Source organism: Chelonia mydas, chromosome 1 (assembly GCF_015237465.2).
Source record: "Chelonia mydas isolate rCheMyd1 chromosome 1, rCheMyd1.pri.v2, whole genome shotgun sequence".
NCBI lineage: Eukaryota > Metazoa > Chordata > Testudines > Cheloniidae > Chelonia > Chelonia mydas.
Genome location: NC_057849.1, coordinates 195,781,048 through 195,807,284, shown reverse-complemented (window position 1 = coordinate 195,807,284; position 26,237 = coordinate 195,781,048). Strand labels below are relative to the sequence as shown.

The following is a 26,237-nucleotide window of genomic DNA, read 5'->3' as shown; positions in this document are numbered from 1 at the left end:
TTTCTTACGCTATGTCCACACTACCGCGGTAAGTTGACCTACTCTACACAACTCCAGCTACATGAATAATGTAGCTGGAGTCTACGTACCTTAGGTCAAGTTACCCAGGGTCTACGGGAGAAAATCTCCTGTCGACTTACCTTACTCTTCTCATTGGGAGTGGAGTACAGGGGTCAACTGTAAAGCGATCTGCACTCAGTTTGGTTGGTCTTTACTAGACCTGCTAAATTGACTGCTGCTGGATCGATCTCAGAGCGTCAGTCCTGGCTGTAGTGTAGACTTGCCCTTAGATTCTGCAAAGAATGTGTGGAATCAAAGACTGTCACAAGTATACAAAATCCAAACCTTCATTCATGATAAAAGTAGGTAGAGAATGTTTATTGTAACATATTAATTGCAGAGGCCAAAGCATGGCCAAGAGTAACAGTCAAAAAACTTATGCCTTTTATACCTGGTATACAGTACTAGATTTACCAAAAAAAGTGTTAGTGACTGGTTTAGAGACCTTTTCCTTAATTACATAGCATGGCTATGCATACTGTGTCTGTTGGGGGTGGCAGGATACTGGTGTGCTGCAAGATACCAGCATGATTTTTCTATGAATGACTTTTGTTCAAAAAGAGCTCAAAAGCTCACTAACATATGGTAGAAGACTCATATCCTGTCTAACTTGTAAATAAGCAAGCAGAGAAGAACCCTGCAAGCTGTCTTCTTGGGCTGTATTCGGCAGGCTGGTTACTAGTACATACTTTGAATTTGTCTCATTAACCTAATAAAGCCAGATGAGTAAAAATATAGTATGCTCTGTCACTACTTATGCATACATAGTATTTGATGATGCAGGCCCTTCCACGGGTATAATACCTATGAAAGATTTTCATGTGTAGTATCTTGCCTCTAAGCATAGGGTAAGTTTGTTTTTAAAACTATGCACTAAAGGAGCTACATCAATCTTTGCTGCATCAGCTAGGCAGCAGCTTGGTTCTAGGAGTTAAAATGCTTCTAATCCACTTGTTTCAACCTCATGTACACACAGAAATAACTGTCATGCACATTAGGTTCCATACTCCATTCAGCACCAACACCTTTCAATTTCATTCAAGTTTCTTCTTAAAGAGGCTTCTCTACCCTTTTCCATCAAGGTAAGGGCCCTGCTGCCCCCTTCTGAACTTGAAGACCCACAATGTTAATTGCATCTGATCCTTTAACTTAATTAGGACTATAAATACTTGACCATAGCACCACAGCAAACTGAGTAACACTACACAGAAAAATTAAACCACATAGAAATGATTGTGCTTTCTATTGCCCTTTTTAAAATGAAAATACTTAAATAATAAATCAACCTTTCTCACTTTAGCATTTATTTCAACTCCCTTTTAAAGGAAGCACTATTCAGAGGTTTCAAGTGGATGCATCACTTGTCTATGTTCCTAAATAGTTTCATGGTTTTGTCTTCCCCTGAGCAGAAATCCATTAAGGTTTCATAATATTATTACAAATCCTACATATCTAAGGAGCTATTTACACTATAAATTGTGTAAATTTATGTTGTAACATTTTGGTCTTGCCCTTGTAGATGGGAGCATTAACCATATTCCAGCCTTGTAGAAGCTATGATCTCACCACAGATTGTAGATGGTCCCTAAGCATGAGAGGTATAGGAAGTAAAAAGTACATTGTTTCTAGCGTAACAAACCCCCAGGAAGATAATAGCAAAGAAGGAAATCCAAATGGATAAATCACTAGTGTCATTCAGCAAAAAGTTAGCATATCTACAGACACACTGGCTTTTTGTCTTCAGCACAATGATTTTAAAGGGCTATCAGTTCTCCCTGGCAATGATTGCAGCAGTTGAAAGTTATATTTTCATATCTGGTGTATGGGTGAAACCGACCAATGTTCTTCTTTGTAGAAAGGAAGGAGGGTGGGGAAGGCTCAGAAAAGGGAACTTCTGGTGATGCTTCAGTACAGGCAACTGGATCCAACACTCGCAGCACCTAAAAGAGAACTTTAGTATCAGACATGAACTGGATTTTATTTAATCCAAGATGCTTTATCCCTAACTTGAATTTACATACAATTGGTGGCTGCTGTTGAGGTGAATGGTAAATTTTATCAATCCTCATACCTTGGTCAGTTTTTACCTTGAACTGTAATTCTTAACATTGAGTAACTTCATATTGCAATGAATATAGATTCACAAATTTGGAATCCCTTCATCAGAACTAAAGTAATTTTTTTTAAAAGGCTATAATTAAATTCATTACAAAAAGGGAAGATTAGAGGTTCAGAAAAAAGTGACCTCTGAACTAATCAAAGATATTTGCAAACATGCTTGAGTCCAGCAATATGCCACCACTATGTGCACAGTGCTTTGTGCCTTCAGCTGCTTGATAAGCGTACTGATAGGCACCTAGTACACTCCCAGGGGTGGTTCAGTTCTAGTGGAGGATAGCTTAGTTTTAAAATAAGTATTTTGGGGCAGTTTTATGCATGGGATACTTCTATAGAAATGGTTCATACTACAATGATGATCAAACACTAAAGGGAAAGGTTAAATACTTTCTCTACTACTTTTATTATCTTCCCCAATTTTCCTTCCGCCTGTACTTACAGTAATTGGATTTTTTTTTTGGAGGGGGGGAAGCTTGCTTTGAAAATGGTATGGATTTTGCCTCCCTGTCCCACCTCCCTTGTCTTCCTCATCCTTTCCCCTCTCCCTCCTACTTCTCAAGTTGAGGCTCCCTGGTTAGTTCCCTAGCCTAAAATTAAATGTTGTCCCAATCACTTCTGGAGTGCAGCAGGTAGGCTGGGCAGGGAAGTAGTACTTTCCCTTTAAAGTCTTCCTGCTGGTTATTCCAGCCCAGCTGCTCATTGTCTCTGGAGAATTCGCTCATCTACATCTTCATTAAAACTCTACTGTACTGACCATTTATTAGGTCATTTGTTTCAGTCTTAATGTTCTAATCTCCTTGCCCTAATATAAAGCCATTTATTTTGAAATTGAATCCCCAGTCTTCAGGTATGCCCCAAAATTATAGCTGGCAGGGATACAGTCTCAAGTCCAGACTATATACTGGGGGAAAAAAAATCTATTATAGCCAAAGTCTAAGAGAAAAGGAGGGAGAAAAAAAAATCTTACTGCAGTTTCCTGGAACATGAGGAAGACAAAGAACAGAGTCCTCTATGCATGATCACCGTGCAGCTCTAAATAAGTGGTACAGAGATTAGACACTATACTAAGGGGTGCTACTGAACAGATATACAGTGGTGGTGTAGGCTACCTCTGGTGCTCTGGGGAAAGTGTGGGGACGTGAGTTTTTCCAGTTTTTAAATATTTGCTTAGGGAATAGTCTTTTAGATCAGATGTACCGAAAAAGCTCTCTATTGCCCATGCACTTTACTCTCACTCTAGATTGTAATTAGTTCTCATGCACCAGAAAGTTGCCTTTCCTGGAAGTGAACTGGAAGCTGCACCTATGCAGCGCTGATAGTGGCACAAACTGGGAGCAATAGTAAGGGTTTTACCATTTCAGCCATTTTCTCAGCAGGAGTGTTGCAGAACTCTGTTGGTGGGGAAGCCTTTTTTGGAGTGTTAGTGCCAACATTTCCAAGAAGGTGGGAGCTCACTGCTTTAGCCAGTTTATGGTTCACTGCTGCTAGCTCTGCTGTAGTGTGGGGTTGAGCACTAGGATAATAAGTCTGCTGCCTCCCCCACTGTAGAGAAACCAGCAGCTCTTCTAACAATCTGTTCAGGGGAAAATTGAATTGTTATAGTAATGAGTAAATTATACAGTGCAATCAATGTGCATGGTGCTGTACAAATAGGTCATCTTGCCCCAAGGAACTTACGATTCAAATCAGACAAGGGATATAAAAACATTCAAGGAAATATACAAATAAGAATTAAATATTGAAACAAGATTAGGACACATGGCCATTCACCAGACTGTAGCACAATAATAAAATACAAGGCTTGAGGAGCCCATCATGATTAGAGTATTTGGTGACAAGTGGTGGACTCAGTCAGGAAGACTGCGGTCCCCTACATTATCTTTTGCTGACCGATAAATCTCGAACCCTCACCTAGGGCTAACAACTCTTTTGGGTGAAGTGTGAAGTTCAGCTGATGGTTCCTTCAATCCTCAACCCTTCTGCTGAGAGACAGGGCTCCATGCATAGCAACAAAAGGGCTCCATGCATAGCAATCACAACAATGGTTTTTGTAAATACTTATCTACCAGGAATAGTGTTGAGAATTGATTCTAGGTCAGAAGACTACCTAACTGAGACCACAGTAATAAAAAATGCACAGAACATTTAGGGCAGGAAAACAAAAAGAATGTAAAGAGTAATCATACTTCTGTGTATCAATCATTTCTTGACGGAACTGGTCACGTTCACTCAACAGATCCTGAATTGCACTCTGTGCATCCCGGGTTTGGCGCTGAAGAATTGCTCTGGCATTGGTTAGCTCATCAGCCATGACTCTGCAAAAGAGGAAATCCCCAAATAAATCAGCTACTTTTAACAGGCAATTTAGAAATCCAAGAGTTAGTCTTCACTTTTGGTTCTGTTGCAGATATAGTTTTAGCAGATCAAATATTTCAAGGATTAAGAGCAGTCAATTAAAACTGATGCATACCTGGCTTTTATTTTTTTTAAACTAGGAATAGGAAATGTTTTGTAATAAGGAGGCCTTTTGGGGCTCATAGGGGAAGCCACATGGCACACTAGATGATATGAGCAAGGTTGTAAGGATCAAACCAACACAAATATCAGAAAAAAGGACCATCAGCAAGGCACAGTTGCTTCCTTCCCTCTACTCTCAACTGTGGGATCAAGAAATGCAGTTGTTTTCTTACCAGGGCTTAGTCAGGAAGAGGAGATGAAGATAAGAATGGTCATACTGAGTCAAACCAATGGTCCATCTAGCCCAATATCCTGTCTGAGAGTGCCCAGTGCTGGGTGATTCCAGCAATTGGAGGTTGAGGGACACACTTTTGCATCCCTGACCCTATTGGCTAATATCCATTGATGGACTTATACTCCAGGAATTTATCTAATTTTTTTTTTTAAACACATTTATACTTTGGGCCTTCACAACATCCCATGGCAACAAATTCCACTGGCTGACTGCGTGTTGTGTGAAGAAATACTTGCTTTGGTTTGTTTTAACAATGCTTGCTGCCTATTAAATTCATTGGGTGCCCCTTGGTGGTTGTATTATGTGAAGGGGTAAATAACACTTCCTTATTCACTTTCTCCACACCATCCACAATTTTATAGACCTATCATATCTGCCTTAGTCCTCTCTTCTAAGCTGAACAGTGCCAACTTTTTGGATCTCTTCTTGTATGGAAGTTGTTCCATCCCCCTAATCATTTTTATTGCCCTTCTCTGCACCTTTTCCAATTCTAATATATTTTTTTTTTTACATAGAGCGACCAGAACGACAAACACTATTCGAGTAGGAGCACCATGGATTTATATAGTGGCATTGAATTTTGTTTTATTATCTATGCTCTATAATAATCTAGAAAGAGATTTTTGGGGGGGGGGGGGGAAGCTATGGAAGGCACCATGGAAAATGCTCCCTGAGTGAATCCCAAAGGCTAAATTAAGTGATTTTTTTTGGACCTTTTTGTTGTTGCATAAATTCACTTGTTATTTTGAGTTGGATATACATTTGATTGTTGCTTGAAAAAAGGGCATTTCCGGGAGCTGAGACTTTATTTTATTAGAATTTGTTACAGACCACTCTGAATAAATGCAATCCAGGAAGAGGGATTCTTGTGTTAGCCAGTGCAGATTATTTTTAGTTTCTATTTGTTGGGCACAACCCTCGAGCCTCTTACATGTCTCTAATACAGAATGTGCAGATTCATAGTAAGTGATTGTTTAAACTCAGTCTCAAAACGCCCAGTGTGTGTTGTTTGATTAAAAAGTATCTATTAAAATTTTTTTAAAAAATGTGTTTTGGGACAAGTTAATGCTGTTGACAAATGTCATAAGTAACAGCACTGGAGAATAAAGTCTTCTTTTACCAAAGAGCAGGTAAAGCAAGGAGCAGCGACTGCACAGGCTGCCTCACTAATATGCCTCAAGCATGGCCTAGGGGAAGTCATCTCTGGGAAATAAATCAAGGGGGATATCAGGTGCATTCAGTTTCTTGCTCATTTATTTAGTTGCCTCTCTGCTGAGACTAACAAAGGTGTGACTGGATGATCTAGACACAGATCCCTTAGAAACATACTAATAGCTATCAGATCCCAACCACTTTTGGACACTCCCAACTACCAATTTAGAGGAAAGAGATTGTCTCTAATCCCTCAGACATAACTGAATTAAGAATATGGAAATCATGGTACATAGGTCCCCACCACCTAAATTTATAGTAACACCTTTCAGTTACTAATGACCTGAGCTGGATTCAGACTGGCAACCTCAGGTAAAAGGCTCTATATTCCATCGCTGATCCTGAGTCTCTGTTGAATGTGCTTTGTTAAATGTAGCCAACTTGTGTTTAGTCATATATATTCTGCATTCAATAGTAGATTAAATATAAATCCTAGAGCACGGCATTTGTAAAGCCTTTAATTTGGTCATACCTGGTATGCCACAGATCCTCTGTCTACTCTATTCTTAAGTCTAAATTCCATTTGTGAAAATTGTATTCAACAGACCTGCTCCTGTGTATTTTACTGTACATCTGGGATCTTGACAAGTAAAAAGCAACATATCTTAATTAAAATCTCCAAAATAGATAACACTAAGCCTCCCCTTCACTGGAGTGTCAACCCAGTCTAAAAACAAACACACACCCTCTCCAGCAATGGTCCATTACAAACGCTTGACAGATAAAAGGTGCCCTGCACCATGCTCAGAAGCTCAGCAAACTATCTTCTTTTAATCCTTTTCTGTCCCAATAAATGTTATCTTCATATAAATCGGAACCCTGATTTACTAGCAGCACGAACCCCTTTTCAGCTTGTCATATGCACAGCTAAAAAAATAAAATGTAAAGTTTATGGTATTACAATTTTAGGTGAGGACACTGAAGATACACAAGTGTATATAGGGATGAATAATTATTCAAAACTATACAGACAGTGGCTGGAAACTTAAGAAAGCAGGGCTGTGGTCGTTTAAGTTTTGCAGATCTCACAGTAGATTTCCAGTTCAGAGTAGGTATTCCTACAGCTGTTCCCTTGCATATATGTAATTTCAAAAGGGTCTTTCATTATACTAATTTACTAAGGGAGCCCTGAGACAATAGTGACACAGACTACTGTAAAACCATACCTGCTTGCTAGGAATTTGCTGCGCCACACATCACACTGTATAGACATCCGCTCTAACTGTTCAGACAGCTGAGATGTATTCCGGCCTAGGGCCTCATTTTCTAGGATCAACTGATTTTTCTCACGAGCCATGCGTTCAAAGTGATATTGCAGGTCATCCCCAACAGAAGCAATAAGTAACTTCTTCAGCTCTCGATTCACCTAGAATAGGCCAAGGGTAGAACAGCTAGCATAAGTCATATTTCTAATCAGTGTGCTTCTAGACAGCACATTAGCTAACAAAGCTTCAGACTGATTTCCCAATATGCCAGGCTTTTGTATGGAATAATTACAAGACACTTTAAGAACTGCAACTAGGGCAGATACATGTCCTTTTGGGAATTTGAAGGCCAAGTGATTTAAGCCTCATGTTTACTAAAGTGGTCAAGACATGCAACTTATTTGCTATAACTGTAATTGCTTAAATAAGCCTGTATAACTGATGTCTGAAAGAATAAGCACATTCATCTACTACAGAGAGAAGAATGCAGGCTTAATTTACAGGAGGAGTAGCCATTTAGATCTGCAGTTTATATTAGGTAGGACATGCACTCATCCGTGCCAGGGCATAACCCAACCACTAACTAAAAGGGGGTATGAAGAAACTTGCCCTATGGGTGATTTATTTGATAGTCACCACTCTGGGGCTTCTTCCACCTTCCTCTGAAGCATCTGGTAGATGCATCAGGCCATTGTGTTAGAAAGGATACTAGACTAGGTAGACCACTGGTACTCTCTGTATAGCAATTTCTATGTTCAGTAGGGAAAAATTATTTTTGTAACTGAGTTTATGGTGTTGCTCTCTGCAGAGTACTTTATACAGTGCAGCGGGCCAATTTTTCTATATTTGCATGCTCCCGCCATCTTTGTTAATGATATCAAAAAGATGCCCTTTGATTACATTTTTAAAATAATGAATGTTTCTGCTGTCTAAAACAGCAGAAACAAAATGTAGTGGGTTTTAGAGAACAAATGGTTGGAAGATAAAGCTAGACAAATTCAGAAAAAGGTAAATATTTTTGAGTGAGTAACTAACTAGTGGAACAATTTACCTAGGGAAGTGGTGGATTCTCCATTATTTGAACTCTTTAAATCACAACTGGATATTTAAGTTTGCCAGATCTCATGGTAGATTTCCAGTTCAGAGTAGGGATTCCTACAGTTGTTCCCTTTCATACATGTAATTTCAAAAGGGTCTTTCATTATACTAATTTACTAAGGGAGCCCTAAGACAGTAGTGACACAGACTACTGTAAAACCATACCTGCTTGCTAGGAATTTGCTGTGCCACATGATTAAGATATATTCTATAGCTCAAGAAGTTATGGGTTTGATGCAGAGATTACTTGGCAAGCTTCTCTGGCCTGCCTTGTGCGGAAGGTCAGACTATACCATCATACTGGTCTCCTCAGGCTTCCCAAACAAAATATAGTTACAAATCTATTGTCACAAGAACAATCCTCAATGTCTTACCTCTGTCTGTACACGTAACTGGTTGGAAAGACCTTCTTTATCCTGTAGCAATCTCCTTTCTGAATTCTTGAGCTTTTCTACTGCATTTTTTAGATCCAACAGCTCTTTCTTGGGTTCTATGACTCCATCTGACTGGCTGAAATCCTCTCCTTTATGGTGTCCCAGGGATTTAGACACCTTAGCATTTTTGGTAGGAACAACATGAGTTATAGCAGCTTTGGGAACCAGTATTCGAACAGCTTCAATCTCCACTGACTTATCACTATGTATTTTCCCGAGTTGGAGAACTCCGGGACTCAGGGAAGAGATAGCTTTCTTGTGTGGACTGTGATGGGCATGACGACTTGCATTGTGGGCTCCAGCAATTACTTCCACAGTTTTAGGTGGCTGCTCAGTTTCCATGCCATCTCCAGGTCCACGGATGGGTGACGAGGCACAGTCGGCTAATTTGGAGACAATGGGAAGATAATATATTTATTTTATTACGCCATTGAGAGTTACAGAAATTCAAAGAGCATGGCAACAACTCTGGAAGGACCTTGGTTTTACAATGCAGCTGCAAAGCAGCATAGTGCTGGGGCATTGATTCAGTTAGGATTCAGAAGGGAAAGAGAGCACCTACTCATATCAGTAAGGTCAGTAATACAAAACCCTGCCATCTAGTTTCATTTATATTTACATGCGCATTGCACAAACAAGACTATATAGATAAAAAGGTCAACAGCAGCCACTTTGCAGAAAATCTATATGAACTCACTACATTAGCCACTGAACTTTGAATTCAAAGCCAAGACGATTTCACTCCTTCACCGTTGAAAAGCATTAGATTGCTTCACAACAACTTTAAAGAGATACTGTCAGTATAATACATTCACAAGTTTTTTTCCCCCTTAACTGTGTCTAGTAATAACTTAGCTGTAAATCTTGGAAAAATTTAGAAAAAAAAATTTACTTTTCACTATTTGTGCTGTTTTACTTCATTGTCTAAAGTGAGTGTGGGGGGAGAATGGAAAGAGGAATTAACTTATCACTTCCTGTTTCTCCCGTACTCCTCTCCCCATAGTGCTGGCACGTTTGGGTTTCCAACACTGCAGAGCAATGTTTAATAAAAATTTCTGTTGATGCTGGATTTTATTAAACTGTACACAACCCTAAACTGGTTGTAAAATTTTCACTGTGTCAGACTTCCAGCCTAGAAAACAAGAACTTCAAGTACTACCACACTGCAGAGACATGGAATGGTTGATCTTCAATGATATTTTCCATTTCTAACGTGTATGATTCTAAATTGGTGAAAGATGCTTCAGGACACCGAAGACTGATGTTTGATCTTTATATCATATGACCCAATTTATGTTGTCACACTTCAGAGGAACTGCACCCTCTCCCTTGTCCACCAAGGGCACCCACTTTTAGGCTTCCACCTCTCAAACATTACCTCTGTTGGGTGAAAACCTGTGTTTCTCTCCCTTCTGACCAAGATTTTTCCAGGCTCACAGTTCTCTGCCTACACTATGGTATTCCCAGCAAGTCAGACCTGCCTAAGCAGGCCAGCATCTGTGCATTGCTTTCTCTCTGAAAGCTTATGAGCAGTTTAATTGCCAGCAGTTAAAAGTTACCATACAGCCTTTTATAAGCAAGCACATTTATTCCTAAGATAAAAGCAATGCAGTAAAAAACAATGAGTTCCTGTATGCATGCTAAAAGCTTACTACACCTCTAGTGTGATATAACACGGTCCTCAGGAACCAAAAAATCTTACCGTCTTATAGGTGAGACCGTGTTATAGCAGGGTAGGGAGAGGAACCACTCCCCGCTGCAGCTCACCTCCACTCTGCCTCCGCCTCCTCCCCTGAGCGTGCTGCCGCTGCTTCGCTTCTCCCCCCTCCCTCTCTCCCTCCAAGGCTTGCTGCGAAACAGCTGTTTGGCGTGGCAAGCCTGGGAGGGAGGGCAGGGGGAGAAGCGGAGCGGCAGCACACTCATGGGAGGAGGCGGAGGTGAGTTGGGGCAGGGGGCACAGAGGAACCGCTTGTAGTAACATGAATTCAGATATAACGAGGTAAAGCAGCCCCGCTCCTCAGAGTGCTGCTTTACTGCATTATATTGGACCGCGTTGTATCGGGGTAGAGGTGTAGGTCACCCATTTGTTTTATAGGGCCTCAGTTGGCCAAAGTCCTTCCAACCTTCCCAGGCCTCCCTTGGACAGAAGGTCCTGTCCATTTGCTGGATCAGAAAGAAGGCCCTGAGTCAGTTTAAACTCAGGCTATTTATCCATAGGACCTTTCTTTGTCTGTTGGTCTCTGGAGAATCCAGTTTGAACCAGCATATGTGAACCTCTCCAGGTGGTGGTATGTCTCTGGCAGTGTTACAACCTCAATGAATTTGCCTAATAAACGCCCCCCCCCCCCAGCACCATACACCCCCCTTCTTAATTCCTGGAGGAGCTGTGGTCACCCGCCCCCATGGAATTACATACAATCCTTGGCCCACAATGATACATAAATTTAATACAGTAAGATCTCCCAAAGATATTGCAGGAAATTGCCATATCTGTCACATATGTAAACCCAGAAATAACTCAAGAGCTCAGCTAGTTAACAGATAATAGAGAAGAGCTTTTTAGAATTTAGTTTTTTTCAAATCTAGTCAAAAAATCTGTTTGATAGAAAATTGATTTCTTGCTACTGTAAAACAATAACTGAACCGGTATCCTTTGCCTCACACAGTTAGTAAAACAGGATCTGTTGTGTTCTTCCTCTCCAATGCTAATCTCTCCCTGGTTATTAATGCCTGCCTAAACCAACACTGAGAAAAGGAGGGACTAAGAAAAAAAATATCTTCAGAGAATAAAATTCTTAGGGATTTAGAGTATTCCCAGCAAACCATGTCCATTAAGGTGCAAAAGAGTTTGACTTCTTACCATTGTTGCACAATAGGCAGGTCCAAGAACAGACCATATACATTTTGCTGTGCCTCACCACTACAGTGTGACATAAGGACAGAGTAAGAATCCTTAATTTTGAATTTCCTAGTTTTTGCAGATTTAGGTACTTTGCCTGTAAATTGATTTATGCCAACACAAAAGTCTACTTGTGCAGGTCTGTTTGCAGAAGTGGGGTCTTAATGCTTAATTCGTTATTCTACTGTAATAAAAACAAGAGAGCCAAGTAAATGCTAGACACCTATCTGCTAGGAACTAGATGAAGATCATCATCTCAGGGCACCAAAAAGCCATCAAAGGGTAATAACTTTCAGTTGTTACTGCCCTGGCCTGATCTGAACTAGGGATCCAAAGGTAAAAGAAAACATTTCATTACCACTTCCACCCAGGCTCTTTACTGTATCTCTGCTTTTCACTGCAACAACAAAGATTCCCACAACCTTTCCCCCCTGAGATACACTATAACATCTAACATACACTGTAGCTCTGTTCTGTAATTAAACACCTCTAAAGTACATACAGAATTACCAGAATGTAGATATTTTTGAGTAAAGGAAGAGTACTTACTTTTCTTCCCTAGAGATGTCATTTTTTTTTCCTTTGGCTGATGCAGCTGTATGGGAGAGAGGACGACCAAATTTAAAAAAGTTAAACACTCAGGGTGAAACAATAATTAGTACTTTAAAATGTGCCTGCTAATTTTGCTGATGTTTCTTCGGAACTCTTTATTTTGTCTCTCTGTGACATGGAGCAGTAACTCCACTGCCCTGCTCTTCTGGACAGGACCCGAGCGCTCTGTGTCTGGAAAGGCCTAGCACATTTTGGGAGCTATCACCCTCTCAATAACACCAATAACCTGATCAGAAGGCCGCCCCTACGCTCAGTTATGAGGCAGCTTGTTTTTCTTTTTGACACTGTTTGCTCCGGAAGCCCCGCAGAGATGCGACAGGCACTGCCCGGGGGAGAGGGGTGGGGCCAGGCCTGGGCCAAAGTCCCCTCTCCCGGCAGCAGCTGGACACAGGCCGGTATGAGAGCTGCCAACCCTCCAGGTTTGGCCTGGAGTCGCCAAGCGGCAAAGATTTGTGTCACGTGATTAAGTCTCCCGGAACACCGGCCGCCCCCGCCAGCACATCACGCCCACGCTCGACAGGCGGGGAACACCGGAGGGGAGGGGGCGCGCGAGGCCGAGCCCCGGAGGGGAGGGGAGGGGAGGGGGGGGAAGGAGGGGGCGTGTCGGACTCCGGCAGCACTGAGGTCCTGGAGCCGTCCCCGCCGGTAACTGCGCCCCTCCCGCGGGGCCGCGAGTCCCGGGCCCAGAGCCGGGAACCCCCAGCGACGCCCCGGCCGGGCGGCGGGCTAAAAACAAGCCCCGCGCGCAGGGTCCCCGGCGGCGGCGTCACCCAGGGGCCGCTCGGACGACGTCGAGCCCGCAAGACGCAGAGCGACCGGCCCCGCCCTCCCCGCGAGGGTGCGTGACACACTCACCGGGCCGCCACGCGCCGGGTCTGCCTGTCAGCCCGCAGAAAGCGCTTCTCGAGCCCCCTCCCCTCCCAGCAACTGACGCTCCCTCCCCGCCCCTCCCCTCCGCCACTTCCGCCACCTCTTCCGAGGCACTTCCGGGTTACGCGCGGGGGTGGAGCTTCGGTTGCCAGGAAGCGGCTTGGGCAGCGGAGGCGTCTCGCTGAGTTTACGCTGTAGGCAGCTGCACCCGAGGTCGGGAGCGGAGGGGACGGTACCATGGTGAGTGGGGGGCGGTGGCTCTTCTTGGGATGGACGTTACAACACCCCCCTCCCCGCTTCTTCCTGTAGCCTGGACCGCCCCGACCCCATGGAGCGGAGGTGGGGCGGGGGGGAGTCCTCTGCCCCTGCGGTCCCGCTCCGCTCCCTGGCACGGCTGGGCTGGGCGGGGGGTGTCTCCGCTCTGGGGAGCGGCCGGGCCGCCTGTAACGGGCCGGCTGGTCAGCGCGTGCCCTGCGGCTCCCGCAGCGGCCGGGGGCTGTTCTCGTTTTTGGCGCATCCTCTCTTGTCGTAACGTCCAGCAGCGGTCCCCGGCCCCGTGGTGCTAGGTGCTGTACAAACCCAATGCAGAAGGACGCGCTGGCCTCAGACCGCGGACCCTGTGGCCCAGCCCCTTTCTCCCTCTGGGCCTGGCTGCAGACGCGGGGTGAGGGGCCCGGGCGGGGTGTTGGCAGCAGAACTAGCCCACTGCAAACCACTCCCAGGGGGGCATGTGGCTTGTGGGTGCTGGGCAGGCCCCACCCCGGTCTCCATCCTTCCACCATCTCGGGTGAATCAGGAGCCTTGGCATCAAGTCCTGTCTTGAGCTTTGGTTTACTACTTCTCAAGTATCCTCTTCCAAGGCAGAAGAGTCGTGTTGTGCATCTGCACTGGTAAAGTTAGTACCTGTAGTTCAACAATTGCCAGCCACCAGGCAGCTGTCCCAGCCTTAAGCTGCTGGCTTGGCATGGTAGTAAAAATGCTCCAGCCCTTTCTACAGCAGAGTTGATATTGTTGCTACAACTGTGGCTGCTGCACGTTTGGTGTCACTTGCTCTAATATGAGCACCGATTTTCCTGTTGTTGACAAAGTAATTGAGGCCCAATTTTAGCCTTTAAAATGTAAGGTATGGGGTGTGCCACAAAATAAAGAAGAGGAAAAAGCAAGAAATAGTATGGCGTTAGTAATCCTGGTGTAACTCCACTGAGATCTGTTATTTCTATTGCTAATCCTGGATTTCATAGATTCTGAGGCCAGAAGAGACCATTGTGATCATCTAGTCAGACCTTCTGTATACCTTGCTCCGTGACCTTAGACAAAATTGCATCCACTTCTGTGGCTTAATTTCTCCATTGGTCTTACTTCTCTACCTCCCAGGGATATTGTGAGGCTTAATCTATTAGTGGTTATAAATTATGTTCAAATTGTCCAATAAATGGTGCTAGGAAATTGCAAAATATTATTGGGTACCTAACTGGGTAAATTTCTTGGGGTTGTGAGTAGACCTGTTGTTAATGCTTTATTGGTCTTTTAACGCAGGGCTGACCTTAAGCACAAGTAATTGGAGTTCCATACAGACTAGAAACTCGTGAGACAGTGCAAACCCCCTCTCCAAGGTGGAGGCAATTAACGGATTAAAAAAAGAAACTATTGCACTTTGATTCCATTAGTGCCTGGCGCATGTTTAATAATTCAAACAAAACTATAGAATGCTTTTTGAGGGACTTTGATGAACAAGTGTCTGAAGATTATAAAATGCTGAATCTCACTGTCTAAAAAGGAACACAAGACTGATACTGATAAGACACTTTAGACCCAATTTTGTCCTCAAATATGTATGCAAAATTCCTATTTATGTCAATGAGAGCTCTGTTTATGTATCTTAGGGCATAATTTGGCCTTTAAAGCCTACTTAAAACAGCTCCAGTTTCTCTTGTGGTCCCCCATCCTAGTCAGAAGCTTTGTTTATAAACTAAAATGCAGAACATAATGTAGGATCAGTTTTCCCCACTTCAGTATCAAAGTCATTGTCAATCTTCAAATAAATGGTTGAAATTCTGTTGGGTCATCCCAGGAGAAACATGAATAAATAAATTGTCAGCAACAGTCCTGTTACATCAATCAACATAGAAACCCGCCCTTTTGTAGCAATCTGTAATTGTTATGACTGTGGTGTGCTTCCAGGCATCCCTTTATTTGTAAGGTGGAATCAGGTAGACACACATTGTTTTTAAGAAACATGTTTTTTTTTTTTTTTAACTGTTTCCTGTAACAAAAGACCAGTTTCTCACTGCAGTCCATATTTGTTCCCAGAAGCAGAGTTACTCTGTTTACATCATAATGCTTATAAGCAAGGCCCTTGTATTATGTGCGACATTAGCCCTAGATTTTGTGTCAAGTTATGTGGGAGAACAGCACTGAATTCCATGACAATGTTAATTGATTACAAAACAATTTTGTTAAATTGGGTGACTACTAAAATGAAGGAGTCATGGGGTAGGCAGTGGCAGAAGGAGACAGAGTGCTGTATAGGGGGACAAGGAGGAAAGAGGCTCCTAAGCAGTGCCAGTGCAGAGTTGTACTCTTGTGAGTCTTAGAAGATGTACAGTAGGGGAGATGTCTGTCATGCTGAGCTCCTAAACTCTGTGGGAGAAGAGTTTAATAGCTATGCATCTGAGGAAGGTGCCTGCTGTGGTGAGCTCCTAATCCCTCTATGAGCAGAACTCCACTGTGTAGAAGGAGGGATGTTCTAATGAATAGGACACTGGACTAGTGGTTCAGTTCCCCGCTCAACCAGATTTCCTGTGCAACCTTGGGCCAATTTACTCTGTACCTCAGTTCCCCATCTATAAATTGGGGATAATACTTGCCTATCTTGGTGGGGTGTTGTGAGGACAAAAAATCCATTAATGATTGTGTGGTGCTCAGATACTATCGTGATGAAGGCTGTATAAATAGGTAGAAGCTTATATAAGCCTCCCGCAACCCTTTCCCCTTTCCAGGAGAATATTTAAATTCTTTCTGTCCCTCATAGTCCTGTATGTTACCAGCCACTCAAATACATAGTCTCCTCCTGCAGTGGTCCTGAAATAGTGTGAGGACAAGCTAAGAAACTAGATGATGTGAAAATAGCCATTTTAAGAAAGTATCAGCATTATTTGAAATTCATGCAGTGTCTTAGCAGAAAGGTAAATTGAGTGGCAGTTGTACACCTTGTAACTCATTATACACCTGGTCCTGCTTAAAAAGTGAATGTTCTGTCTGAACATCAGAAGGATGTTAATAACGGCAACTTTCATTTAAAAACAGCTTGTTTCAAGAATATTGAATTAAAAATAAAATGCTCCTTCCTGTACGTTCAGATCTTATACTCTAAACCTAAATTCATCCTGAATGTAATTATTATATCCTGAAAATCTCATAGAAAGTCGGACAGACCCTTTACTACAGAATTGCTCCCAGACAGCAGTATAAACTAAGAATTATGATAGAGACAAGGTGAGTGAGGTAATATGTTTTATTGGACCAACTTCTGAAGAAGAGCTGTCTGTAAGCTCGAAAGCTTGTCTCTCATCAACAGAAGTTGGTCCAATAACAGACATTACCTCACCCACCTTGTCTCTCTAATATCCTGGGACCAGCATAACTGCAACAAAACTGTATATAGGAATTATGATGGCATTCATTAAAACATGTATAGAACTCCCTGAAGAGAAACTATTACAAATCACACTGTCGCTGTGGAACCATGAAAATTAAAATCTTAACTGAATCAGTTTCATACTGGTTTTATTTATGATGCAAAAATATTCAGAGTATATATTGGGCCCAGTACTGCAGTCCTTTCTAGCAGTACATTAGGATTTGTGTCTTTATAAATTGTAGAATTGGGCCTATAATTTTGGTGTGAACAAAGGGAAGTGGAGGAGCTCTGAAATATTCTTTAAATACATACCTTTCTATGCTAATGCATTGGTTTAGAGATCAGCTAATATCAATAAACAGTTTGAAACATTGCCATCCAGTGGCAAAGAGAAGTAAGTCAGTTACATCGGGGGATTTCATTGTCTACATGTGTGATCTGCACCTGTAGTAAATTGTACAGTGGTGAACACCCTAAAGGAATCGTCTTGTGCGTCAGCAGAAGGTTTGAATATGGTGTTTGCTTGACTGTTTTAAATAAATGTTTTTAATAGAAATTATACGTTTTGATATAATCTCATACAAGGATGGGTAGGAATATTAAATGCCTCTTAAAAATATAAATGTCTTTTTAACAATGTCTCTGTCACACTGTGTGACTCTAGAAAGCAAATACAGATGCAGTAGCATGCCATTCAGTAGGAGCAATTGGTTTACTCCCTGATCCTGCAAGTGACTGCATGTGACACAGTCGTTTGACATCAATGGACCTATTGTTGGGTGCAGTAGTTTGCTTGCATGCAGTCACTTGGAGGACTGGGGCCTTCATTTTCTTTACTCCTTAAAATAATAGTTCTTAGTGCTTGTCAGTTTCAAAGTTCATTGCAAACAATCTTTGCAACACTCAGGTAGGCAGATATTATCCCCATTTGATAAATGAGGAAACTGAGGTACACAGAGGCAAAGTGACTTGTCCAGTAGTACACAGCAAGCCCTCCATCCTGTTAACACTTACAGGCTTAATATTAAGCCTATGAGTAGTCTCATTAAGTTCAATGGAAGTTGGGTGCCAGCTTCCTCAGGTTCCTTTGAATATCACAACCTGGTTCTATATGACATAAAGCACAGAGATGTCAGAGTTTACTGTCTTGTCATTCTGATTATCATCTTGCTTCTTTTTTTTTTACTCTTGTAGTTCTGACTTGATTTTAACTGCAGTGATCTTGAAAATTTCTTAAGCTAGATGCCAATGTGTTACAGCAACAGTAAACTTGGAATTCCAGCTGTTGCAGAAGTCTCCAGATGGTGTAAATTGACATAGCTCTACTGAGGATCTGGCCATTTGTTTGCATCTTTAAAAGCAGTCAAGATTATTTGCATCCTACAGAACCTGTAAAAACTCTTTGTGTGACAAGGGCCAGCTTTTCTATAATAGACTTTACTCAACATTGTTCTCAGCTCTGTGTGCTTTTGTTGTGGAGCAGCCAGCTGTAATTTAAAAGGATGGCATTTTCTTTTTCAAAGAGGCTTCTTGAAAAAGGTATGAAAAGAAAAGGTGCTCTTCTGTTGCCTGATCAAGGTTTGCATCTGTGGGCTCAGCATGACTGATGTACCAGAGAAGGATCCCAATACTAACAGTAGTGTAGATATGTGAGCCGTGGCCTCTGACTCCTCCAGTTCTCAGTTAGAAAACTCTGTGACTAAATGAGCCACAAAGAGGAGTTTCCTAACTCATTGGTTTCATGACTACTCCTGTCTGCAGCATTTCAGTGCAAATGAAAATAAAGTGATATGTGCAATATGCTAAAAAAGCCATTACAGACAAAGAAAATGCCATAATTGTGGGCCTTAATTAGCTCATTGGCTGGTAAATCTTCAGATAAACAACAAGGAGAGTTTATTGGGGTCCATGCTGAACTAATGTACTCTAGTATTGCTAAGTTACCCTTTGGGCAGACAGGCCTTGTACTCTGTAGAAGATATGGCTGCTAATATCCTGGAATTTTTGGGCTGTGTAATTAGAAAATAAACTGATACAAAGATAGAGACTCCTGCCCTTGGCATCCATGCAGTTAAAAAGACAGGTGCAGGAATGCAAAAAACAAACAAACAAACAAAAAAAATGTTGTCCCATTATGTTTGTCTGATTGACCCACAGAAAACTTGTTTCAATTACTCATTTTGGGTCAATACTGCCACCCCTATGGGACTACAGTACACGTCAAGTAAAGTACTACTCTGCCTCTGTAAAGGTGGCAAAATCAGGACCCTGTGTGATGTGCAAATAACTTACTGGATGAGCCAAATCGTAGCTCAGTTTTGCAGAAGTTGCTACCCTCAAAAAAAAAAAATACATGCAAAGTTATGGCTCATCTGAATGATGTGGGTAAAGTAATTGCCATCACAGGAGACAAAGTAGACATCTGCTAAGGTTAAATCCTGTATTAACCATTGCATCACTTATAAGTTGTCTTTTGGGAGCACTGACTCCTGATGCAGTTCCTTATTTGTAATAAATTTGTCAGATCATTTTTATTCCTTTAAATCCATTTCAAGTGTTGCTATGAAGAGAAAGAGATCCAGGATTTATTGGGTGAGCCATCACTGAAAGTAAAAGAAGCTTATGGAGTTTATTAATTGGCAGTGCAAAGTCTAGACTGACTAGTTATTTTAACCTAAGGTCTGATGCCAAAGCCAAATGACTACCAAATGACAATCAGGTGTTAACAACGTTTTAATTACTGCTCTATACCCTGAAATTATCAAACCCCTGAGCAATCCACTCTCTTGTTTATTTCCCTGTTTAAGATCTGATTATCTTTACACAAAAATCAACTCTCTTCCAAAGCAGTCTCCTAACATGCTTCCTCCCTAGTAGCCTTTCACACTATGTTCATTGTGCTGAAAGTGACTTATCCCTGCTTTCATTTCTGAAGAATTGTACAAATCCTTTGGGGCTCACTGAAGGAGATCCTTGTGGACTGGAAACACCCTGTCTCTAATTTACACTAGGGAAAACCCAAGGAGGTATGTAAATAGGTCAGGCCACAGTGGTCAAGAAGGTACAGCTCTTCCTTCCCTTCACAGCTTGCTTGGGCTGAGGGAAGGCAGCTGTATTTTTGCCCCAGTCAGTTTAAGCATGTGGACTTTATTACCCTGATTAGGAGATATAAAGGGCTGGTGAGACAAAGGGCGCAACCCTGGAAGAACTGAACAGAAAGATTTCTGCTAACCGAGCCTGCTCAGGAGGGTATTAACTTAAATTTCTGTTTAATTAGCCTACTTTTGTTCAAATGTGCCTTCTCATGGAAATAAGCATTGTACCTAGTGGTATTTGCAGGACTGGGCTCTGTGATTCTGTGCTTTTGTTTTAGTGACCACTGCATAAGTGATACAAGTACTGGAGTGTTTGGGTTGCAATTTTTTATATACTGATTGGAATTTTGTGACTTGAGATCCTTTCTATATTTTACACAACTGCTTTCCCCCAGCTGCCCCCCACCTCCAAAACTTCTCAGTTGTTTTAGTCATCCCTCCTTATCCCCATCTTAATGTATAGTGTATAAACTGGGTTGGCTTGTGTTCTTTCTTGGATGAAAGACCTTCATAAATAGCAGTTGTGTGGACGGTATGAAGATTTAGAAAACCGGTGAGTGGGATGCCCCAAATCAAAGGGGAAAGAGCAATGTTATCCTAATTATGCACTGTGACTATCAACTCTCTGGATACTTACAAACTTTAAACTCATATGCACATAATTGGTCCTGCAGCTAAAAGGAACTTGGAAATAAAATAACCCTCACCTACAGACAGTGCAATTCCATATGGCTCCCAGAAAAACTAACTTTAGTCCCTTGAATGGTAGTACTAAAAAAGGCACTACTGAAAGTGATCCCTTTGGGTTGTGTACTGTGAGTTGTATAATTAGAGATGGGCGCAGGCCTCAAAACGTTGGTTACAGGAATGGTTTCTGTTATGATTGTGTGTTTAAAAACTGTTAAGGAGCATAAAAAAAAGGGATATACACGCTCCTTTTAATGGATGCATGTATAAGTCTAAGTATACATAATTCTGTCTTTTAAACACTCGAGAACTTGAGGATGTTCAGGCACATCTGTGCTTTTAACACTTGTGCCTAGATGCCTTGCTGGTTAGCACCTTTAAAATAGCTTCCTTTTAGAATAATTTTTATTTAGAACAGTTTTTATTTTTATATGGTAGTGTTGTTAATACTTTGAACTTGTGTGGTGACTTCTGAAGTACAAGCACCTCTCAGTAAAGCTTTTGTTTGTTAAATGGGGAAACTGAGGTAAAAGTGTTTAAGTGACTTGCCCATGGTAACCCAGAAAGTCCATGGAAGATGCAGGAATGAAATCCAGTAGTCCTGGCGTAGCCAATGAAATTGAAAGGTGTCAAATTAAAAACTGGCAAAAGGAAATAGTTTTAAAAGGAACTATAATTGACACATGGGACTCAGGGCCACATGACATAATTAAGGATGGGAGCTTAGCAGATATTAATATGGATAATAAGAACATCCACACTTTCATTACACAGGATAAATGTATACAAAAAGTCAAAATCATTCTGTTCCAGAACTCATGATAACTGTTATATACCTGGAGTAAGAAAGAAATTTCCCTTATCGGTTGGTTACTCCAAAACTAATCATTTCTCGCATCTTCCTCTGAAGCATGTGGTACTGGCACTTTTGGAGACAAGATATAAAGACTCAACCACATCCCCTGTGTTTCAAACGTTTTCTGGGTAAAGAGGACTTGACTGCCTGGACACCCCAGTCCATGCCACTTATAATTTCTAGAATGCTTGTGTACATTGCACGTCTAAATGTTGGCTTTATAAAGCCTTCATCTTTGACTTTCTCCTATTAACTCATTATTTTTCTAAGTATAGTTTACTATACAATGTTTGCTACTACTCACATGCTAAATATGTCTTAAATAAAGTAATAGGAAATTGGATAACACCTCTAATTTGACAATATTTAAATGAAGCATTCAGCCCCACTATGAACACTAGATGGCACTCCTTTATTTGCAGAGACATAGCTTTGATAAGGTTTGTTCAAGATATGGGTCTGTTGCCCAGTTGTATATTATGAGTTCTGTGTACACTGTCTCTATTAATTTTAACCACTTCATTTTGAAAGAATCCACTTCCCACCAAGTACTATGAAATTGTGTAAAAACAGTACTAGGTGCAACCTTGTTGAACAGGATTATCGTGCCGTTTTGCTATGCTGAAGGTAGCATGGCTCTGCCCCCATTGAGGACAAGGCCAGTTAGTTGCTGGTGATCAGAACCAAGGGAGAAACCTTTTTCTAAAGAAAAGGTTGGAGACTAGAAATGATGGGTGAAAGCTGCAAAGCTTGGTTCTAGAGCGTAACTTCCCTAGAGTTTGGGGGTGGGCACATGTGGGGTTTTATTTTAGCATGATATAGAGGAGACATCAGCCTCGTTCAAATCTGTGTCTCAGTGCACTCCAGTTTTGTGATTTTGATGGGAGGAGGGTAATTTGGCTCTGGGGCTGAGATCAGATTTGGATGGGTGAGTGTTATTAAGTTGTGGGTGATAGGTTTTTGTTTTGAGTGAGCCTGACAGATTCAATGGAAATTGAGTTGGTAATGGTTTCATTGATATAAGGGAAGAAAATTGATTGAAGAGTGCAGGGGGAGAGATTCAGAGAGGTGGGGACTCTTGCTCAGACAGGAAATGAGTTCTGTGATGGGCTTCATACAGAGGGTGATGGTGGGTGTGGGATTGTCTGGCAGGGGATTTTATTTTTAAAGGCCTGGAAGAAAGGTGTGCTGGGGAGGAAGTATGCAGAGGCAATGCTTGGCTTGAACTGAGCATGCTCAGTAATACAGCTGAAGCCGGCTGCCCTCACTCTGCCTCCCGTGATCGACAGACACGGGTTGTCTCTGGAAATGTGTATATATAGCTGCAATCCTGTGCCAAACTTTAACGCCAGTATTCATTAAATTATGTTTTGCCCTTCTATATCACTTCATTCTCATTACTAGGCTGAACCAATTCCCCCAATCTGAACATCCCCAAACTATGTGGAAGTTTGGTTCTGGAGCCCATCTTTGCAGCTTGAACACATTTCTACTCTCAAATCTATCTTTCCTCAACAACCTTCTAGAACCTTCTAGTAGTTTTCAAGCTGTGGTCCACTGAGTGCATGCTGGTCAAATAGTTCTGTTTTTAACTTGTTTCTAGCTGCTTCTACAGGTATCTAGTTCTATCATTGGAAAGAAGCTCATGGAGGCTTGTAAACAACAGCTGGCAATGAGGATGAGCCAGCCTAGCAGCTTCTATTATTATTATTTGTATTTCTGTAGTACCTTGAAGCCCCAGTCATGGACCAGGACCCTGTTGTGCTAAGCACTGTAAAACACAGAACAAAAAAGATGGTCCCCTGCCCCAAAGAGCTTACTGTCAAAGTATAAGAGAAGAGACAGTAGATAAATATAGACAGGAGTAGAAAGGAGTCACTACCAGTCAGCATGATGGGCAGTGGTCTCTCATGGTTAAACAGAGTCTTAAGCAGGTAGTTGAAGAAGGACCATGTAGCTTTGCTTGTGTTTATGGGGAGCTCTTCCCAAGCATGAGGCAGCATAGGAGAAAGCATGAAGGTGCTTGTTTTAACGCTTAACAAATAGATGAAGGTGGCTGGCATTGTGGGCTGATTGGAGGCAGAAGGCAAGAGCTCAGTAGCAAATGAAAGATGATAGTGGAGTGGGGGCCTGGAAAGTGAAGACAGACAGCTTGTTTTAGATGCAATAGAGAATGGGGAGCCAGTGAACAGATTCACGGAGAGAGGTAACACAGTCCTAGGGATGGGCTAGGACAGGAGTAGGCAACCTTTCAAAGAAGAAGAGCCATTTTTTTGTTTTTGTCGTTGACCAAAATCTTTCGAGAGCCACATCACATGCAAAGCTACTTGTAGAGTTAGAATTTATCAACTAATAATAATTGAATGTATTAAAGTTATTACTACTCACCACTACTTTTTAATGTGACTTCTGACGTTTGAATATAAACAGGAAGGGGCTCTGGGCTGGGGCAGGGGACTAAGGTACAGGAGGGGGTGCGAGGTCTGGGAGGGAGTTTGGGTGGAGAAGGGGGTTCTGATCTGGGGCAGGGGGTTGGGAGGTGGGAGGTGCAGGCTCTGACAGGGGGGCACTTACCACAGGCAGCTCCTGGCCAGCAGTGCAGCAGAGCTCAGGCAGGCTGCCTGCCTGCATGCCGTGGCCCCACGCCGCTCCCGGAAGCGGCTGGCTGCTGGCATGTCTCTGCATGCCTCTGACGGGGGCGAGGCAGCTCTGCGCGCTGCCCTGGCTCCGGCCCCAGCACCATCCTCACAGCTCCCATTGGACGGGAGCCAGCCAATGGGAGCTGCGGCTGCGGTGTTTGCGGGTGCGGCAGCGCACGGAGACCCGCTGCCTTCCCTCCCCCCCTCCCATCGAGGGGCACGCAGAGATGTACCAGCAGCTTCCAGGAGTGGCGTGGGGCCAGAGCCCTGCTGCGCCGCTGGCCGGGAGCTGCCTGTGGTAAGCGCTTCCTGGCCAGAGCCTATACCTTGCACCCCATCAAAAAACCCCCAAAAAACAGCTGCCTACAAGGGGGCAGCCAAAGAACTGCATGCGGCTCCGGAGCTGTAGCTTGCTGACCCCTAGGCTAGGAGAATGGTCTTTGGAGCAGCATTGTGAGTGGATATGAGCAGGGTAAGATGGCATTTGTCAAGGCCAGAGAGAAGGATGTTACAGTAATCAAGATATAAGACGATAAGAGGCTGGATGAAAGCTTTGGTTGGGGATGGATAGGAAAGGCTGCATCTTAGAAATGTTATGCAGAAAGAATTGGCAACATTTAAACATAGACTTAATGTGAGATTCTCGAGAGGTCTGGGTCAAAGATGATGCCCAGGTTGTGGGCCTGAGTGACAGGCAGGATGGTAATCTTGTCCTGAGAGAGGAGGTTGTAGGGAGGGCTTTGGGAGGATTTATGTATGGTCACAACAGGGTCTTAGGATCCATCGACACTCAATAAAAGACTTAAAAGTGGCAATTCTTCAACAAAAAAACTTCAAAAACAGTCTCCAACGAGAAACTGCAGAACTGGATTAATTTGCAAACTGGACACCATCAAATTAGAATAATAGAATATTAGGGTTGGAAGAGACCTCAGGAGGTCATCTAGTCCAACCCCCTGCTCAAAGCAGGACCAACATGAACTAAATCATCCCAGCCAAGCCTTTGTCAAGCCGGGCCTTAAAAACCTCTAAGGATGGAGATTCCACTACCTCCCTAAGTAACCCATTCCAATTCTTCACCCCCCTCCTAGTGAAGTAGTGTTTCCTAATATCCAACCTACACCTCTCCCACTGCAATTTGAGACCATTGCTTCTTGTTCTGTTATCTGCCACCACTGAAAACAGCCTAGCTCCATCCTCTTTGGAACCCCCCTTCAGGTAATTGAAGGCTGCTATCAAATCCCCCCTCACTCCTCTCTTCTGCAGACTAAATAACCCCAGTTCCGCGTAAATCATGTGCCCCAGTCCCCTAATCATTTTCGTTGCCCTCCGCTGCACTCTCTCCAATTTGTCCACATCCCTTCTGTAGTGGGGGGACCAAAACTGGACGCAATACTCCAGGTGTGGCCTCACCAATGTCGAATAGAGGGGAATAATCACTTCCCTCGATCTGCTGGCAATGCTCCTACTAATACAGCCCAGTATGCCATTGACCTTCTTGGCAACAAGGGCACACTGCTGACTCATATCCAGCTTCTCATCCACTGTAATCCCGATGTCCTTTTCTGCAGAACTGCTTAGCCAGTTGGTCCCCAGCCTGTAGTGGTACCTGAATAAAGATGGGAGTGGATGGGTCCCTACAAAAACTAATTTTCCCCCTGCTGATACTCTCACCTTCTTGTCAACTATTTGAAATGGGCCACCTTGATTACACTGAACTCATTAGCACTACAGAAGTGATTTTTCCCCCTTTCTTGTCACCTTGTCAACTGTTCACAATAGCCCACTACTACTTTAATTGAATTGGCTCATTAGCACTGACCCCCACTTGGTAAGGCAACTCCCATCTTTTCATATGCTGTGTATTTATACCTCTTTACTGCGTTTTCCACTCCATGCATCTGATGAAGTGGGTTTTAGCCCATGAAAGCTTATGCCCAGATAAATTTCTTAGTTTCTAAGGTGCCACAAGGACTCCTCGTTGTTTTTGCTGATGCAGACTAACACGACTACCACTCTGAAACCAAGTACTTCATAAATATTCACTAATTATGCCTTAC

The 26,237-nt window shown here is 42.6% G+C and overlaps 2 protein-coding genes across 7 annotated transcripts in view; one reads left to right on the top strand and one right to left on the bottom strand.

Moving 5' to 3' along the window:
* Positions 1-350: 350 nt before the first annotated feature.
* BLZF1 (basic leucine zipper nuclear factor 1) lies at positions 351-13,394 on the bottom strand. 3 transcript variants are annotated; one of them, XM_037908741.2, is made up of 7 exons: positions 13,246-13,394; positions 12,328-12,373; positions 8,820-9,262; positions 7,309-7,508; positions 4,365-4,493; positions 3,532-3,751; positions 351-2,000 (listed from the first exon to the last, which is right to left on the bottom strand). In XM_037908741.2, exons 2-7 carry the CDS (start codon positions 12,347-12,349, stop codon positions 1,815-1,817), a joined length of 1,200 nt encoding a protein of 399 aa, XP_037764669.1. In that variant the 5' UTR covers positions 12,350-12,373; positions 13,246-13,394; the 3' UTR covers positions 351-1,814. The 3 variants fall into 3 exon arrangements, with proteins under 3 accessions (XP_037764669.1, XP_043394558.1, XP_043394557.1); XM_043538623.1 differs by lacking the exon at positions 13,246-13,394 and adding an exon at positions 12,617-13,181; XM_043538622.1 differs by lacking the exon at positions 13,246-13,394 and having other exon boundaries at positions 12,328-13,225.
* NME7 (NME/NM23 family member 7) overlaps positions 13,386-26,237 on the top strand; it is a 155,924-nt gene continuing 143,072 nt past the window's right edge. For 2 of the 4 annotated variants that reach the window (XM_043538626.1, XM_037908768.2), the window contains exon 1: positions 13,386-13,500. In XM_043538626.1, the coding sequence (XP_043394561.1) occupies positions 13,498-13,500 (3 nt within the window). In that variant the 5' untranslated portion in view covers positions 13,386-13,497. The remainder of the gene's footprint in view (positions 13,501-26,237) is intronic. The other 2 variants (XM_037908779.2, XM_037908788.2) reach the window with 2 other exon arrangements.

Excerpts from the sequence above, each read along its gene's own strand:
- BLZF1 (XM_037908741.2), bottom strand. The coding sequence starts at position 12,349 with ATGACATCTCTAGGGAAGAAAA. Across the intron at positions 4,494-7,308 it reads AGCAAATTCCTAGCAAGCAG|AGTCATGGCTGATGAGCTAA; the intron begins GTATGGTTTTAC and ends CCTCTTTTGCAG. Across the intron at positions 3,752-4,364 it reads GAAATGATTGATACACAGAA|ATTGTTAGAAGAGCTGCTGG; the intron begins GTATGATTACTC and ends TCCCCTGAACAG.